Here is an 18775-nt window from a genome sequence, read left to right on the forward strand (position 1 = left end):
GCTTTCAACTACAGCTATAGTGGCTATGTACAACATGGTCACTGTCACTAAGTTTAATTTCACACTTTGAGTTTGCTAAATTACCACCTTGTGAAAGGTCTACTGCATGATTGCATGATTTGGTCAAGCAGTAGAGTAGTTAATTTCATGGTATTTATATATATTTTTTTTGTGTGTGTGTCTGTATGTGTGTACATATGCATATACATATACCTATGCAAATGTATACATATCTTTATATGCATAGATACATATATACATATATGTATATATACATATATACTCACTTATACATATACATATATACTAACTTATACATATATATACTCACATATACATATATATGTATATATACATATATACTCACTTATAAGCATATACATAACATCATTTCTTAAATTATAATTAGTTGTATGGTTATAAGTAACTTTTATGTATATATATATATCATAAGCAGTAGAGGCCTTCTTATCTGACCAATAAGAATGAGTATTTTGGTGGGCTTATCTAAAAAATTGATTAAAGTATACAGTTCTGTCATTTATATTTGCCTAAGTCATATAAAGAAACATTCAAATATCAAATTTTTTTATATAAGAAACAGAGACCTTTGCCTTGAACTTAAATGTCTTAACTGGCAATTCATTCATCTTTGTGGCATAGACTGTAGTAAGAATGTCTCTTAGACGCTATCCACTGTTCATTTCTTGGAAATGAACACTGTTCATTTAAAGGAAAAGAATTAGAGATACATATGTAGTAGTCTGAGTGCAAAATCCTTCTATGATTTTCATATAAATAAATAATAATCATGATTTCCCATGTTTTCCCAGTGTTTCTCATACCATCTGTCTACAACTAATTTGACAGCTTTTCTTTTAGTGACATACCTTTATTGGTTCTTCTTATAGAAACAATTTTTTGTATGCTTCATTCACTGGCATCCTATTTTATTACCTTACATAATTCTAGTTACCACTATAATAGATGTCAACTGGTTTGGGAAATACTACTGTGGCTCACAACAACAACTCAGTTGAAAGGAATCTATTTACTATGAGTGTTTGAAATGTTGTATTAGTCAGTTACTTTGTTTCAGAGAGGATTGAGAAAGCTTCCACTTTATACACCCACACCAAAGCTTCTATTAAAAGGTTTTTATTATTCTCTTACTATAAATAATTTAAGCTTTTACTATAAAAATGTCAAAAATATAAAGTAGTGGGAAAATATTTGTAATTTTTTAAAAAGATTTATTTATTTATTTATTTGAGAGAAAGAAAGAACGAGAGAAAGAGAGAGAAAGAGAGAGAGAGGAAGCATAGTAGGGGGAGGGGCAGAGGGAGAGGGAGAGGGAAACAATCTCAAGCGGACTCCCCGCTTAACACAGTGCCTGATGGGGGGCTTGGATCCCACAACTCTGAGATCAGGACCTGAGCAAAAATCAAGACCTGTGCTTGAGCACAGGCTTGTGCTCAACTGATTGAGCTGAGGCATGCATATTCACAATTCTAAGATGCAAAGTTACCAATGCATTTTTTCCTATGGATAATTAGATACATTATATTTCCACTATAATCATCTTATGTATATAATTTTGCATCCTGATTTTTCAGTTAACATTTTAATGAGAAATTTTTATATTATCACAGAGCCTTTATTATCAGGCTTTTAGTGTGTCATAATGACATTATTTTCAGTAGGTACATCAAAATTTGTTTAATTATACTCCTCTTATAAATTTAGGCTGTTTTAAAGTGTTACCATTTTGAAATAGCACTGCATTAGAAATGTTTGCTCATAATATTTTTACTGAAGTGTAGTGGACAATGTTAAATTAGTTTCTGGTATACAACATAGTAATTCAACCTTTCTATATATTATGTAGTGCTCACCATAATAAATGTACTTACCATCTGTCACCATACAAGTTTATTAAAATATTATTGATTAATTCCCAATGCTGTACTTTTCATCCCCATGCCATATTTATAACTGGAAGTTTGTACCACTTAATCTCCTTTACATGTTTTACCCATTCCCCCATCCCCCTTCCCTCTGGCAATCACCAGTTTGTTCTCTAAATTTATGAGTCTGTTTCTTATTTGTTTTATTTTGTTTTTTTAGATTTCACATAGAAGTGAAATCATATGGGATTTGTCTTTCTCTGTCTGAGATATCACTTAGCATAAGACTCTTTAGATCCATTTATGCTTTCACAAACAAGATTTTATTCTTTTTCATGACTGAGTAATATTCCATTATATATGTATACTATATCTTCTTTATTCATCTATTGCTTTTCTATCTCGGTTTTTATAAATAATGCTGCAATAAACATGAGGTGCCTGTATCTCTTTTAACTAGTGTTTTCATTTTTGTTGAGTAAATACCCAACAGAGGAATTACTGGATTATATCGTATTTCTATTTTTAATTTTTTTCAGGAATCTCCATATTGTTTTCCAGAGTGGCTACACTGATTTACATTTCCACTAGCAGCCACATGGTTTCCTCTTTTTCTCACATTCTCATCAACACTTGTTGTTTCTTGTATTTTTGAGAATAGTCATTCTGACAGGTATGAGGTGACATCTCATTGCAATTTTAATATCCCTTTTCCTGATGATTTAGTGATACTGAGCATCTTTTCATGTGCCTGTTGGCTATCTGTATCTATTTGGAAAAATATCTATTCAGGTCCTCTGACCATTTTAATCAGATATTTGTGGGGTTTTTTTGATGGTTTGTTTTGTTGTTGTTATTGTTATTATTGTTCTGTTCATAAATTTATCTTATTTTCTCAAGATAAATTCTTAGTAGTTTTTAATAGTGAATATAAAGATAAAATATCTTGGGGTCTTCTGGCATATATTGCTTTCCAAAGTAGTGCTTTCATTTATAGCCCTCTTAGCATTACATGCCTATACTTGCTTTATTACATCCCTCCTAACATTGGATATCTTTGTTTTTGAAATGTTATGTATATGGAATATCATTTTAATTGAATTCCTTCCATTAGTGAGGTTATGGTGTTACAAAAAAAGCATTCCTATTTTCTTTTTGCAAAGGTTTTAACATTTTTCTTATTGATAGATACCTAATTTTAAATAATTTAGTGATGATTCTTAAAGGTTAGGAGCCTACACTATTGAAAGACAAGTAGAGATATATAACACATACATTTTTTACATATTTAGAATCCTTGAAAATACATACAGTGGATTTATTTCTGTCAGTGAGCCAGAATTCATCTGACTGGTTTAAATCCTTTCCTCATGGGGCTTTGAAAGATTATTGGATACAATAGAAATCAATTTACCGACATGTTTTTAATACCTGCTCTTTACTTGCAATAGGATAGGTCTTAGTGGATGTACAGCAAATGGAAGACCTAGAGACTGATCCATGTAAAATATGAAGCATTGTCCTTGGCCTACTAAGTAAATGTTCTTGTGTTTAAGATGTGGGATTATAGTCTGTTAGGGAAATAACACACATTGTACACATAGCATGAAGGCAAAATATTATTTATTACCTATAATGTTTTGTTACCTTCTAAGAAAGATGGGCCCAGGGGGTGTTTTGTAGTTTATTGAGTGTGGTGGTTTTAAGTGTGAAGATGCAAATTAGAGAAACTGAGGTAGGGTCAAATTGCCTTTACAAAGTAGAAAGAATTTAGAGCTCTAGGAAAACAAGGGGCTGAGGAGGAACCTGGAGCATGCTGAAGGCAGCTGGGAAGAGAAGTTTGGACTTGACTGGAGGGTGGTGTGAAGAAGAGGTTTTTTGGATAGAGTTACTGTGTATTTGAAATGCAGTGCAGTATGTAATGGTTGTGATCTCCATCTCCTCAAACAATCTTTAGTAACACTTCCTGCATGGTAGAGATTATAGGATGTGACAAACACTGATGGCACCTGAGGAGAATCACCAAAGGGAAAAAAGAAGTTATCAAGGGGAACTCTGTAACTTTGCTTGCACAGTTGCAATATACACACAGTTGCACAATACAATGATTGCACAGAAGATTGAAAAGAATTATAAAGATGGTTCAAGGACGGAAAGAAGCTTTGAGGTGATATCATTAGTGAAGGACCCAGGTGATCCATGGAAAGGAGTGTGGAGGGAACTATGCTCTCCATGGGCTAAACTGACATGGGGAGCCTTAGGGAGAAAACTATTTGTATCAGATTTGAACGCACAGATGGAAAGGGGAGAAGTTATTAACGGAGCAGAAGCAAGAAGGCAGGAAATCAAAGTGATATTTGAGTAACACTGTACTTGGCAATGGGCAGTGAAATCAGTAAGGAACTATAAGATGGAACATTTACTTTTCCACCTTCATCTGTTAATTGCTAAAATGCTTTTCTTTCTCCTTAATCTTTTCTGGGTCTTAGTTTCCTTAATGTTAAAGTCAATTTTTTAATCCCCAAATCAAATTACTGTCAGACTCCTAGGACTAAAACATAAGTTGAAAAATAAAATTGCCAGTATTCAACCATTTTTGACATCCAAAAATGGCAATTACATGTGCATTCAACCAGAATTTAAAAATTTTGCAAGCAGCGTATCTCCAAATGAGAGTAGTCTACTATGATTTTCTAAAAGCAGACAGTATGGCTTAGTGAGGTTGTCAAAACCTTGGCTCTATTGTTGGACAAACCCAAGTTCAGGTTCTGGATCTACCTTCTAGCAAGGTGGACTTTGGTCATTTTAATTAACGTTTGCAAGGTTCGGGATCCTAATGAGCCAAATGAAGATAATAACAGTACCTGTGTCTCATTGAGTTACTCTGAGGATCGCGATAAAACATGAAAAAGGCTTCCTCTGGTGCCAGCATATAGAAGTATTCAATAAATATGAGACATTTAATTACGAATTCTGCATTAACTTTATTTGCTGAAGTGATTTTACCTTGTTGCCCCTCTTTTCAACTTTTGGTTATCTTCACCTGTTCCCTTTCATTGATACTAATGTTGTTTTTAATTTGGCAAGTTCATATATGAAGTTATATATTTTCTTTGTGGCAAAAATTCCTCTAATTCCCCCATAAAGCTGAATATACACTGTTTGGGTATGTTGGTATGGAATTTACCAAATCGAGGTAGAAAAATCTCCTCATTGATACTCTCTCAAAAACAGCTCCTTTACATTATTATACATTCTGAGGTTAGGCATTCCCCAGTAAGCATGTCCTATATGTTATCTTTTCCATTCTTTGGGCCATTTCATTGTTGAGGAAAAAGTTGATATGTTGACATCAGCTCTGTGGTGGACCCTGGGTTCAAAGCATGTCTGTCCAACTAGAGATGATGTCTCTTTCCTGAAGCCTGAATTTTGAAGATAGTAGTCAACATCTGTTATATTAAATAAGTTTCATTTCACTTGCCAAGTGCCATTGATTGGTATTGGCTGTGAGGAGCATTGTGTTGAGGAAGATTCCAAGGCCAAATCTGTACTCACTGAAAATGTCATGATCAATTAATGATGTCTGCCATGGGTGCAACAAGGGGGTGGAGAGGGTGGAAACAGTCATGTTGTTGATTTGTTGATCCTTGGTCTACAGTCTTAATCCATGTAGTTCTGGCCAAGGAAATGGATCAAGCTGTTGCCCAGGACCTTCTGGTGTCTTCTTTTTCTTAACTCTCACAAATTTTAGTGAAATTTTCCAAACATTTAAGTACAAGTGTAAAGAGTCAACAATATTCCAAGATCTCCAGAATAATCCCTCTGCCCCATCTGCAGAGTCTTTGGGAAACAGGAGGGATGAGACAGGAAGTTTGCTTTATTAGGTATTGCCAGCTGGTCTGACTTTGTGATTGTCCTAAACTAGCTCATTTTGGCTGATAAAAAAAAACAAAACACACTTCTTTTTTACAGGTGTAAAAACTAATTTGATTTCAAAATAGCTGTTAGTAAAACAAGATGAGAGGAGAGAATGCTCTTTTGGCAGAAGGCTTTAAAATCTATTGCATATGGAGATTTTCAGAGTGCTAGACTTTTTTTGTTTCTGAAATGGAAATGGCAAAGCAATGTCAGCTCAACTAGATGATGGTTTAAGCCAGCAGACAGACATGAAGAAAATTGGTTAGGGACCAACGTGGTAGACCCAAAATTTCACATAGGTGTATATGTATGTGTACATGTACATGTAAATTATTTTTAAAGTTATTATTGTAAAAGTGATAGAAAGCAACATAGCTATTTTATAACTAATTAGAGAAATGATAAGAACTAAATAATCAGCAGTTTTATCACCCTAACACACTAGGTCTGAGTGATGTTGTCTTCCGTTGGTATTTTCCTCATGGTTTGATGAAGATGAATGATTGAGTACCATTTGTTTTTCATTTTATGTTTTGCCTAGGTTTAAATTGGCAATCATTCAAACTGCACTTTGGTGGATTTGTGCCTAAGAACCCACTCATTAACCAATCAATTTGTGATTTCTTTTGTGTGGACTTTTATATTATTATCCTTTTTGAACTTCCCATTTAAAAATTCATTTTGCTGGACAGAATATTGACAGACAGCATACATTTGATGTACCCTTTTGGTATATGTGTCTTTTGTATGTGGCTTATCTTTGGGGAAATAAAGCAAAACAAAATATGAGCAGTAGTTGGCAGTTTTAAAAGGAAAACCCTAGCATGAGAGAACTGGATAGTGAATTTGACAGGTCATATAATCCATTCCTGAGCCCGAAGAATCTGAGAAAGGGAGACCCCACAAATTTTCTTTACAGCCCATTTCAATGTTTGGCAACTGTTACTGTCAGGGATTTCTTCCATGTTTCAACTATATCCTTCATTTTCTCTTTTTGATCTCTCTTCTTTTTTTTTTTTAATATTTTATTTATTTGACAGAGAGAAATCACAACTAGGCAGAGAGGGAGGCAGAGAGAGGAGGAAGCAGGCTCCCCGCGGAGTAGAGAGCCCGAAATGAGGCTTGATCCTAGGACCCTGGGATCATGACCTGAGCCGAAGGCAGAGGCTCTAACCCACTGAGCCCCTTGATCTCTCTTCTTGACCCAACATCTGGAAATATTCCTTTTTTCCTGAGTTACCTTTTCAGGAAATAATAGTATCCAAATTTCTCATAAGCCAAGGATAACAAAGTACTTTCCTCTCCCACATCAACTTGGGGGCGGGGGGAGCGTGTTGGTGATGGCTGCCTGACAGGACAGGTTTCCCCTCCCCCCAACCCTAATCCCCACTCCTGCTCCAGCAATGTGGGAAAGTGCATGGGCACCAATTAATATCTTCCATGAGCAAGATATTAAGATATTAAGAACGCTCTGATGCTTTTCTGTAAGATCAGTTTGTTCCCTAGGAATCAGGGGTGTTACAGGACATACTAAAAAAGGAGTAAAGGCAGGGGCACCTGCAGTCAGAGCCGCCTGGGGTCATGGCCACCAGAGTCCTGAGCAGGGTGTGAGAGGTTCTTCCCTGGGAGGGTTAACACTTCAGTGGCTGGATCCTCTGGACCTCCAGGAGGTCCTGGGGAAGTTGGGGGCTGGGGAAGGCATGGGAGGAGCTTCTATAACAAAATAGTCTTACTAGCAGAGCAGTAAGTGTTCATACTTAGTATTAGCCCTTCCTGAACTCTTGACACCCACTCCAAGTTCTTGAAACATAAAATATAAGAGTAGGATAAGCCACATGCATCTCTGCTCAGTCCTTCTTTTTTGGTAAGTTTTTAAGTGAATTAGAAACTCATGAATTTTGCAACACTGAAAAGAAATAAAATAAAATAAAATAATAAAAAAAAAACACAGCAACCCACAAAACTCATCTTCTCATTGGTTTTCCTTAAGAAATATTTCAATGGACATGAGACCTAAGAAAAAATCCTGTTGTCAAAGAAACTCTAAAGTAAATCACAGAGCAGTAGATTCTATAAAGTGTTATAAACTATTAAAAAAAACCCTGCTGAACTCATTGGTTGGATTGTGGAACACACACACATACACACGCACACACATCCCAAAGGAGTCATCATTTATCAGAGTCATTCAATTAAACAAACAAACCCAAAAGAGAATTCCTCAAAGAAAATCATTTTATGGTGCCTAATGAAAAACAAAACAAAACTGGTCTCTGACTTTTTTTTTTTAAATAAAAGGGCTGTTGACAAAGATGACTGTGGAGTGTGTAGCACTTCTCCCCGATTTGCTGTGCGGAAGTGCGTAAGTGTGAGTGATGCGGAGGTACTTGTTTATTATAGAACACATTTCAATGCAGTAATCATAAATATTGCTAAGGTTGTGCTCTGTTGAAATATGACCTACATACTCTTGATTGTTTGTGTTACGTGATTTGTCTGACACCCATTACATTCTGGGTAATAGCAGCCATTTGTTGCTCTGCACAGCAGGCTCTTTTGACAAAAGAAAATAGGCAGTAATAAAAAAGCTATAGTCTGAATTACATTCTGCACAGCGCTGCACTGCTGAGAGTTTGTGCAAGTGTGTTAACAATGCTCTGAACTGCCTCTTGTCAGCCTTCAGCCTGTAATGGCCATCTGTCCTCACATAAATCTGTCAAAACCTGCTAAGTTCAAGAGAGAGCATGGAATATACCTTGTACTGTCAACACCAAAATGTACACATTCCCCAGAAAATCAACACAAAGGAAATAATCCGGAGGTTATGGGAAGCATTAGCACTGTTGATTTAAGCTTGTGGGGTGAAATTGAGAGTCTGGCCATTAGAGGGACGACGAGCAAAGGTAGTGGCGTGAAGGAATTGAATATTGACTGGCCTCCGAACATGGGGGACTGAGCCCTGCCTGGGCGACATGGGAGAGACCCAGGGAGCTCAGGTGCAGCAACGGGTCTCTGTCCCATCAGTGGCTGTTAAAAGTTTGACACTACATTTAAAAGAAAAAAAAAGAAGAAGAAGAAGAAGAACCAGTGCTTCTTATACTTTTGTTTTGCTTTTGCTTTGTTTTGCTTTGGGTCTCCACTCTATCTGGAAATAGATTTTCAATTAGGCACTGGTGGTTCAGTCCTTCAGATTTCTCTGTTTTGCTTGGAGGTATTCTCTGAATAAAGACATTTCAGTAAACAGTAAAAAGTTTAGGGAATTATCTGAATTGTTTTCCTCTTACCCACCTACTCACTAATCCTAAAATAGCTTCAATCCATTAGTCAACTATTATTATTATTATTGTTATTATTATTTTAACAAGGAGTGCCAACAGAAATTTCTAGCCCTGCTATTTTCATGTGTAGGTGTATTTGGTTATCTCTGTGTTTCTGTAAATTTAAAGCACATACGCAAAAACAGCACTTACTTCAAGTTTTGAAGATTTGCCCATTTGCTAAAAGGGACCATGAAGTCCCTGATATACCAGCATCTGGTTGGTGTATTACCTATCACATAGCAAGTGTTCAGTGAATGTCTGTTCCCTTTGCTACAGGCTGCCTAAGATGTTAGGAAGGTAAAAGTCTTGACTTTTAAACTTAAAAAAAAACAACAACAACAAAACCAAAAAACAAACAAACAACCCCCACAACTACAATCAGGATGTCGCCATTATTTAAGCGATAATGAGCTTAGGCACTAGGACAAGGGTTTCAAATGTTCAAGACGAAAAAGAATTTCTATATTTAAAATCCCTAGATAGCTGAACTATTTTTAGAAGTAGTCTCTCTTTAATAGTGGCCTAATTTGGTGTTTCTGAAGTTTAGGGATTCTTTTTATATGTCTAGAATGTCAGTCAAAATACATGTACCTGAGAACAAGGCAATGTGAGGCATGGACACGACAGGACAGAGGCTCTCCATATGTGGTCCATGAACCACCTCATTAAAAATATTTGACCAGCTTCCCAAGTTATTCTTGGGTCACTGAAATGCAAGACCCATCAATAAAGGAGAATCTAGAAAACATTTTTTTTTAAAGATTTTACTTATTTATTTGACAGAGAGAGAGCAAGCACAAGCAGGGGGAGCAGCAGAGGGAGAGGAAGAAGAAGGCTCCCCCCTGAGTAGGAAGCCCAGTGCACCTGAGCCAGAGGCAGCCGCTTAACTGACTGAGCCACTCAGGTGCCCCCAGGAAAAAAATAAATAAATAGGCAAGGAAGAATTTTTGCAAAAATAAGCCCAGGCAACATTTCCACTAAAAGCATATCATCTATTTGGAGAGACAGGATAAAACATACATTCGAAAAGAGATGAACAAGAATATATAGCACTATCTGATAAGTATCAAATGAGTGATCCTGGCAGTAAATTATTAGGAAAGTAAAAACTACCCTAGTTTGGGAACCATAAAAAGATTTATGGAATTGAATTTTAGAATGTCGAATGTCGTTTCTCCATTCAAGGGCTTTGCCATTTGGAATATTTGACTGTTACTTTTACAGCAAAGAGAGATTATTCATCGTTATTTCTTTGAGCATCTTAAACTCCTATGAGAAACATCGGAGAATTTGTCATTTGTTTGAGGGGGACATTAATAGCTTTAAATTTGTCTTAATGGCAATTATAGGTAGAATGCAGTCGAAATCAGTGTTATGACAGGGCAGTGCAAAAAGTAAAAAAAAAAAAAAGAGGGAAAAAGAGAGAGAGAAAGGAGAAAGACTGATTATGTAGGAATAGGAAAAGACCTACTTGTCCATGAAAGAGGGAACAAAAGGGGAGTGGCCTCAGTGACACAGATGTTTCATTCAGTAATAGGTCACCTCTCGATTATCTTCCCGCGACGAGTGTCTGGCTGCTAACTCGAGGAAGCTTTGCTGGGACCCTGATGTGTCCCTTCTCTTTGTGTTTGTATTCCTGTCTTACTGAGCTTTTCTGGGATGGAGTTCCAAAGTTAAATTACTTTGCATTCTTGTAGTTTTGCTCTCATTTAAGGAGCGTTAGCTATGCATAATAAAAACTGCCAAATATTAGTGTAAAATATTTTATTATAGAGGAAATATTAAAATTAGTTTCTTCCATCTCTTTACAGTAAAGTGGGAGAAAGAGGCAGTATCTTCCTGTTCATACCAAAATTTCAAGTGGCTTTCTGTGACCTACTTGATTGTGTGTGTGTGTGTGTGTGTATACATACATAGATATATGTATGTATATATATATATTTTTTCCTTTCTCCAACAAGGTTAGATTTCTCTGCCATTTATTTCCTTGAAATGTGCAGTTGCCTTAAGTCTAACCCCAGACCTGTTAGCAGACTTGAAGTTCTTTTCTGCTGAATAGCCTTCACCCATCCTTCTAAATAGAAAGTGTGTTGTGAACTCAAATATTCCCCTGTAAGCATAATGTCGTTTGAACTCCTGCCTGCCCTTCTTCAAAGTTCCTTGGACTCTGGAGCCATTTCCCGATTATCCTCTCTCGGTGTAAAGGGACACGTAGAACTTTTTCGGGGGTAAAACATAGAGGAGGCAACTGTAATTCACAGACTCTCCCATGATGGCATCTGATGGAATTTTCCTGCTCTTCCCTAGAAAAGGACGAAAGGCACCCACTGATGGGGTTTCTCTCATCTCCCTTTATTTTATTTTTTTTTCTACTTTTTTAATTAGTTGGTTGCTGAAGTTTGGATCTGTTTCAATCCTTCAGCCTCATCGCCCGCCCCAATGTTGTGCTCTAAATAAAATGGTCCGCTGGCACTGCAGTATTTAGTGTTTCTGTTCATTTAGGTTTCTGTTGCAGAACCATATTTTAGACAGAATGTATTAGTTATGCTTACAAGAAAAGTATTATACCTACATTAGCCATGGTTTACTAAGTTAATGAACTGTGGAGACAAAGAATCATTGCCATCAAGTTGTAGAGTCATCTGGTTCCCTGCCTTGTTCTGTCGTGTTTTTCTGAACTTACTTAAAGTTGTCTCTGTCACTCTGACCCTGCCCCACATTTGCAGTCATCCCATATCTTTCTTTCTTTCTTTCTTTTTTTTTTTTTTTAAGTTGCCTAGTTCTTGGACTTCTTGATTGGAGAACAATTTCTGATCCACTCGTACGCTCCACAGCTTTCTTTGAGGATGAATGCTACCAAAGCTACTCTGTTGATTCCCCAGGGCCACACTGTTAATTCTCCACAAGGCAGACAGACAATGCTCTTGGAAATGTGAGCTTTGGTAATGCCGGGTGCGTGGAGGCCTGTAGGGAGGCGTTAATGTTTTCTCGGAAGCAAGATCTGTTAGCATGGGCGTTTAAAATACAAAACATCACGGATTTCACTGATGCCCGGCAGTTGTGAGATCCATCTTTTCTTGGTGGCAGAGGCTGAGGGGGAGAGAGGCACTTTTTCAGGTCTTGACATGAATTTCGTTTTCTCCTTTGTCACCACTGTCTGAAATCCCGCAGAAGTTAAGCAACCGCATCCTGCAATTTAACAGCATTATCTCCGTCTCTTGTCTCTCTCCCCACCCCCCCACCCCCTCCTTCTTGTCCTTGTTGTTTTTCCCTTTTTACCTTCAGGCCTAACTCCACCCACAACTCCTCCTCATAAAGCCAACCAAGATAATCCTTTCAGGACTTCTCCAAAGCTGAAGTCCTCTTGCAAGACCGTGGTACCTCCGCCCTCAAAGAAGCCCCGGAACAGTGAGCCTTCTGGTGCCCAAGGCAATAACTCCACCAAGAAAGGGCCCGAGCAGTCTGAGTTGTACGCACAGCTCAGCAAGACCTCGGTGCTCACCAGTGGACACGAGGAAAGGAAGGCCAAGCGGCCCAGTCTACGACTGTTTGGTGACCATGACTATTGTCAGTCAATTAATTCCAAAACGGAAATACTCATTAATATATCACAGGAGCTCCAAGACTCTAGACCACTAGGATATAAAGATGCCTCCTCCGACTGGCAGGGGCAGGTCTGTTCTTCCACGGATTCAGACCAGGGCTTCCTGACAGAGACTTCGGAGGCGGGCAAGCAGGTCTCTCCTTGCAGCACCAGAAAACAGCTCCAAGACCAGGAAATCCGAGCAGAGCTGAACAAGCACTTCGGTCATCCCAGTCAAGCTGTTTTTGACGACGAAGCAGACAAGACCAGTGAACTGAGGGACAGTGATTTCAGTAATGAACAATTCTCCAAACTACCTATGTTTATAAATTCAGGACTAGCCATGGATGGCCTGTTTGATGACAGCGAAGATGAAAGTGATAAACTGAACTACCCTTGGGATGGCACGCAATCCTATTCATTGTTCGATGTGTCGCCTTCTTGCTCTTCTTTTAACTCTCCATGTAGAGATTCCGTGTCACCACCCAAATCCTTATTTGCTCAAAGACCCCAAAGGATGCGCTCTCGTTCAAGGTCCTTTTCTCGACACAGGTCGTGTTCCCGATCACCATATTCCAGGTCAAGATCAAGGTCCCCAGGCAGTAGATCCTCTTCAAGGTAAACCTTGCCAATGCCCACCCAAAGCATAAGGTCCAAAAACAGCTTTCAAAACCCACAGACAGCCCCAGCCCCTCTCTCCAGGTGATTCCCAACACCTCCAGAGCTAACCAGGTTGTTGTTACACAGACATGCCTCCTCATCTTCTCTGAAATCTGTCAGCCTTGAGCACAGTGCCTTGAGCTAGTCGCATCACAGAGAGCAATTTGTAAGAAACTTGCTCATCTAACTTTTTCCATTACCTGGAGAGCTGCCCTGTGCCAGGATAGTTGAGATCCATGCGAGATAAAGCTGACAGTGTACCAGACTGGTGCCAGGCATTAACATCAGTAAGAGAGCCTGGGAGAGAATACATCACTTCCAGACCTCTAAGCTGTCTAGATGATCACAAACTGTCACCGGGAAATCTCACCAGTAGCTAGGAAGAAAAAGAGCCGCTTTATGTCCTACGGTGTTTCCAGGGCATGCTCAGTTGGGCTGATAAAGCAGGGTTAAGTGGCAGTTGCAAATGCCCTTTCTGTTTCTCCTCTCGCTCGCAGATCTTGCTTCTACTATGAGTCGAGCCACTGCAGACACCGCGCACACCGAAATTCTCCTCTGTGTGCAAGATCACGTTCCAGGTCGCCCTACAGCCGTAGGCCCAGGTAAGGAAGCGGGTTATTTACCTTCCATTCCTCCTGTTCCCCCTCCTCTAGATGACACGAGCTAGCTCACTCCCTGCCCCCTCCCCAGTTCCTGATTCATTGTGCCCGTGTAAATGGAGGCGGTTGACTTAATGATGAAGTTATGTTTCTCAGGTATGACAGCTACGAGGAATATCAGCACGAAAGGCTGAAGAGGGAAGAATACCGCAAAGAGTATGAGAAGCGGGAATCTGAGAGGGCCAAGCAAAGGGAGAGGCAGAGGCAGAAGGCAATTGTAAGCAGCTTGGAGCTCACTTTTGCTTTAAAGGAGGGTTTCTTTTCCTTCCTTTCTTCTTTCTCTCTCTCTCTTTTTTCCTCCCTCCCTCCCTCCCTTTCTTTTCTTTTCTTTTCTTTCTTCCTTTGTTGTAGATTAGAAAATAAACTAAAGCTAAGGCTTTGTTAGAATATGCAATATTCCGCAGCCTTTTGACTTTAAAACATCAGAGGGTCCCCAAGTTCTCCTGACATAGATGATGGAGAAGCAAACTGTTAAATGAGTGTATGTTCTTATTCATACTTCATATTTCTCATTCATCTGGAACTCCGTGACTGTTTTCCAAAATGGATGGAGCAGGGGCTGTTTTTGGTCAACTACTGGTCCCATCCGGTCAGACAACCAGTGTTTCAGACTGTTCTCTGCTGCTTTTGTCGGAGTGGGAAATGAGGCCATATCGGTGTTTGGTTTCAGTTTTTGTCTCTTGGGCAGATGGTAGAATTGGATTATCCATGAAGGGACTGGGTTCAAGCTGGATATGAAGGAGGCAGGGGAGGAGGAGGGGCTGAAAAGTCACCATTTTGGACTTGTGCTGGGTCAACATCTCACTGAATAGTTGATACATCTGCTTTTCTCACGAACTGCTTTGCAATAACCCCTTCCATATTTTGGGACTACTTACAGCAGGATACCATGTTTCCTTGACATAGATATTACTGGTTCTTTGGTCTAAAGCTCCAGGTTATGTTGAACTTGTTTGTTCTCTTCAGGTCAGTAGTTTTTCAGCTCCCGCTCTCAAACTGGTAGTCTTTACCTCACCTCCCTCCTATTGCTTATCAACCTAGAACTCCCATGGCAGAAACCCATCACTCCACTTGTCAGTCTTGTCCATGGCAGACATTCCTAATCAATTGTGGAACTCTTCCCACTGAGACCTCAGGGAAGCTTTAGGTATCTCCCAACTCAGTGCTTCAGGGAGCCCTGAGTAATCAATCAGAAGTGACACCGTTTTGTTCATTTCAGCTGCCTATCTCTGCTAGCTCCTAAGAGTCATTTCAGTGAGATCAGCTTTTCACCTTCTTGCATAGAAAGTAACCAACATTTAGGGCAATGACTGCTCACTGTAAGGGTTAGATTTATATAGTGCCTCTAAGAAAATCTCCTACCATCCACAAAATCTTGAAAAACCTACATAAAAGAACTGACTAATGGAGTCAAAATCAAGCAGTAGCTGACAGTTATCAACCAGAGGGAAAAGGTGAACTGAGAGTCTTGTTGGTTGCAGGTTCTCAAGGAGAAGAAGGGAGAAGTGATTGAATACTTGGGCTAAAGGTCTAGGGTGTTTGTTGTCCTTTAATGTTGAATCTACCTAAGGCTGAATCGAAAGTCCTTTGCAAATTACAACACTTTTGCTCATTTTTCTCAACTTTCAAATGAGCTGTGATATTAAGAGCTGCCAGAGTGTCATTAGTTAACACTTAAGAAGACTAATGAAAATTAAAAATTCAATTTTTCTAATTTTGCTATATTTAATTAATAGCCTGTTCAATAATTATAATAACTCACATTTATATAATGCCATATAGTTTACAAAGCCTTTTAGTATGGCACATTAGAGTTAATCTTTACAAAAGAGAATCATGTTGAGCAAGCATGTAGGAAAACAGTTATTTCAGTGTTTGCACATTCATATTTTATAAAATGCTTCATGTTTCTTCCCCAAAGTATCACATTGAAGAGAGAGATTAATAGTTTTATCATGTATTAGCTCATTTGGGCAAAATACACCACTATACCCAAAGTTGTGGATAAATATAGCTATGTGGCATGTGCTTCTTTTCTTTCTTCCAAAGATAAGTCAGTGCCAGATAATTAACAAAAGTGCATAAAAGGAGGGAGGGGTCTTTTCATTAGTTGGCTCTTTCCAAAACATCAGATAATGTGATTGGTCTACATTCCATAATTGATAGCTTCATCAAATGCAACCTTGAGGTCACTATTATAGTACAAATATCAAGTTGGCTTAAATTAAGTTATTAAAAATTAAGCATTTGTCAGAATTTTCACTTTGAGGTTCTTTTTAATTTTTGTTTTGGAAAGGGAGATTAAGATAACAACACCACCCCCAAAAGTAGGACATAGAGATTATTTACTTTACCAACACAGTGAACTATGGTTAATAAGAACTTAATATAAAGATTTGGGATTTACTCTTAAACTAATCTGCTCTTGGACAATGATATGCTATTTCTGCTTAACATGATTGAAAACTCATGATCCTTTATGTGACAAATATTTGCTAGGTGCTTGGGACATAAAATTAGGTAGGACCTGGTCCACATATCCAGAGAGGTTCAAGGTCCTCTCGTGGCAAATGGGGGAACACCTAGACCTGAGAGTGACAGAGAGCATCTGTAGAGAGGGTGAGATTATTCTGAAGTCGAAAGAGAAGGAGGGGAAAGGTTTTCTACACCTGTGCTGTGCAATATGGTGGCTGCTGGGCACACAGCAAATGCAGCTAGTTGTGAATTAAGATGCACTAATAAATGTGATTGGATTTCGAAGACTTAGTTCAAAAGAAAAGTGTAAAATTCCTCATTAATACTTTTGATATCAATGACGTTGAAACGATAATATTTAGGATATATTGAGCTAAATAAAATACATTATTAAAATTAAATTTTGTTTCTTTTTACTTTTTAAAATGTGCCTCCTAGAAAATTTAAAATTGTATATGCTGTATTATATTTTTATTAAACATCGCTATTCTTGGCAGAAGCTAGAGCTCACACTAAGTCCCTGGCCAAGAGCAAGGTATATTGGGAAACTGCTAGACATTTAACCAGAATACTGGGGCACAGGAGCAATAGGAAATGAGTCTGGAAGGGAATGAGCAACAAGAAATGAGTCTTAGGGATCTGGCTTTCATGACCGTATGGAAGCCAGATCCTTAAAGTGACCTATAAGTCATGATAAATGTTGTAAAGTCTATCTTAAAGGCATAGTGGAATTACTTAATGAGTTTACCCATGGAAAGATTTTCTGATCAATTTCCTTCCTCAAGATGATCTGCTTTCTTGTGCCACAGTGCATTTGCAAAATGTATGTTTATGGACTTGGGTACAGAGATACGTGCAATGGGTTTTGACTCATTTGGTTGGTTTAGCTTGAGATGTCATTCACAAAACAGCTAAAGGAAATAGGACAGTCTGCCCAAGCTGGTTGGGTAGGTGATTTCCCTTCATATATTTGAGATACTCTTGAATTACTGAACAAGTAGCAAATTATGTTTGGAATATCTAGGGTATGGTGCTGGTTATCTATTAATTCAGATCAGTCATATAATGAGAGGACAAGCAAAGGAGAAGCTCAAAAAGGAAATGAAAAGCAATATTAAAATCATTTAATAATTGATATTTTACAAAATTAGTCTTTGCTACCTTTGTCTTGTGGTATATATTTCTGTCATTTTGTGTTCCATGGCGAGATGATTTAGGAAGTCTTTATACTTTTTCATTGCTTATGCATCTAAAAGTCCTTATCCAGACCAGCCTGACTGCAGCAAATCTGAGAGTTAAGAAAAGGCTGGCAATTAGTAGTTACTGACATAGAATCCTGTGTTGTGGTTGACCATTGCCATTGTTTTGTTTTGGTTGCTCCTTTCCTTCATTTTCCACCAAAACCTTTTCTCAAGAACCACTTCATCCTCTACCTTCCTTGGCCTCCTAGGCTTACAGTCATTCAAGTTAATCAGAACTCTGCAAGCCAGAGTTTGGTACTTAATGTCTAAACTGTCACTGCTCTCATTTCTTGTGGAGTTCTAAGTCCAGCTCCATTTGCAGTCGGTACAATTTCCTGCCAGAAAACATGATAATGGGATGTTAATTTAAAGGGCAAATCTACACATTAGGATATGGCTCAGTACTCGAAACCCAAACCAAGTGTGCCTGGGCAATGACAGTACCACTTCATTTCTCTCTTCCCTTCTGCAGCCCAGGAGCCAGGAACAGCGCTTCATCATGGATAATTATCAGCTCCTTCCAAATGAAAAAGAAAATGTAATTTTTCATAGTTGTTATTTTTGGAGAAAATAGTTCTCTATCCAAACCTCTTTCAAGAGATACTTCCTGTGGATTGGAATATATGTTCTATAATGAATTGAAGCTCACTATTTTGAAATTATCAGTTTTATTGGAAGTTGTTCCAAAGTTTCTGTCTTTTCAGTGTGTTTCCTTGCACTTAGCCCTAGTAGACTAGCCTGGATTTATTCACACTGATCACACCTTAGATTCCAAGAGTATTCTTGGGTCATATTTGGAGGCAAGTACCTTTGGAAAACTGATGCTATCATTTTGTTTCTCCCCTAATAGTGCCCCCTAGTAGTAGATACTTACTGAATGCCTACAGAATTAGATAGTGTAACCAATATTAAGAGAAAGAGAGAAAAAAAAAACCAAAACACATTTTTTTTTTTTACATTTTGTCAGGGTTTTGGTTTTTCTTTCTGTCCATACGTGCCTTTTCACAACCAT

The 18775-nt window shown here is 38.3% G+C and overlaps 1 protein-coding gene across 7 annotated transcripts in view; it reads left to right on the forward strand.

The window, feature by feature from the left end:
* PPARGC1A (PPARG coactivator 1 alpha) overlaps positions 1-18775 on the forward strand; it is a 657227-nt gene that overhangs the window by 625209 nt on the left and 13243 nt on the right. For 6 of the 7 annotated variants that reach the window (XM_045994008.1, XM_045993992.1, XM_045994030.1 and 3 more), the window contains 3 exons: positions 12431-13346; positions 13886-13990; positions 14144-14264. In XM_045994008.1, the coding sequence (XP_045849964.1) occupies positions 12431-13346; positions 13886-13990; positions 14144-14264 (1142 nt within the window). The remainder of the gene's footprint in view (positions 1-12430; positions 13347-13885; positions 13991-14143; positions 14265-18775) is intronic. The other variant, XR_006816734.1, reaches the window with a different exon arrangement.

This window comes from Meles meles, chromosome 2 (assembly GCF_922984935.1).
Source record: "Meles meles chromosome 2, mMelMel3.1 paternal haplotype, whole genome shotgun sequence".
Classification (NCBI taxonomy): Eukaryota; Metazoa; Chordata; class Mammalia; order Carnivora; family Mustelidae; genus Meles; species Meles meles.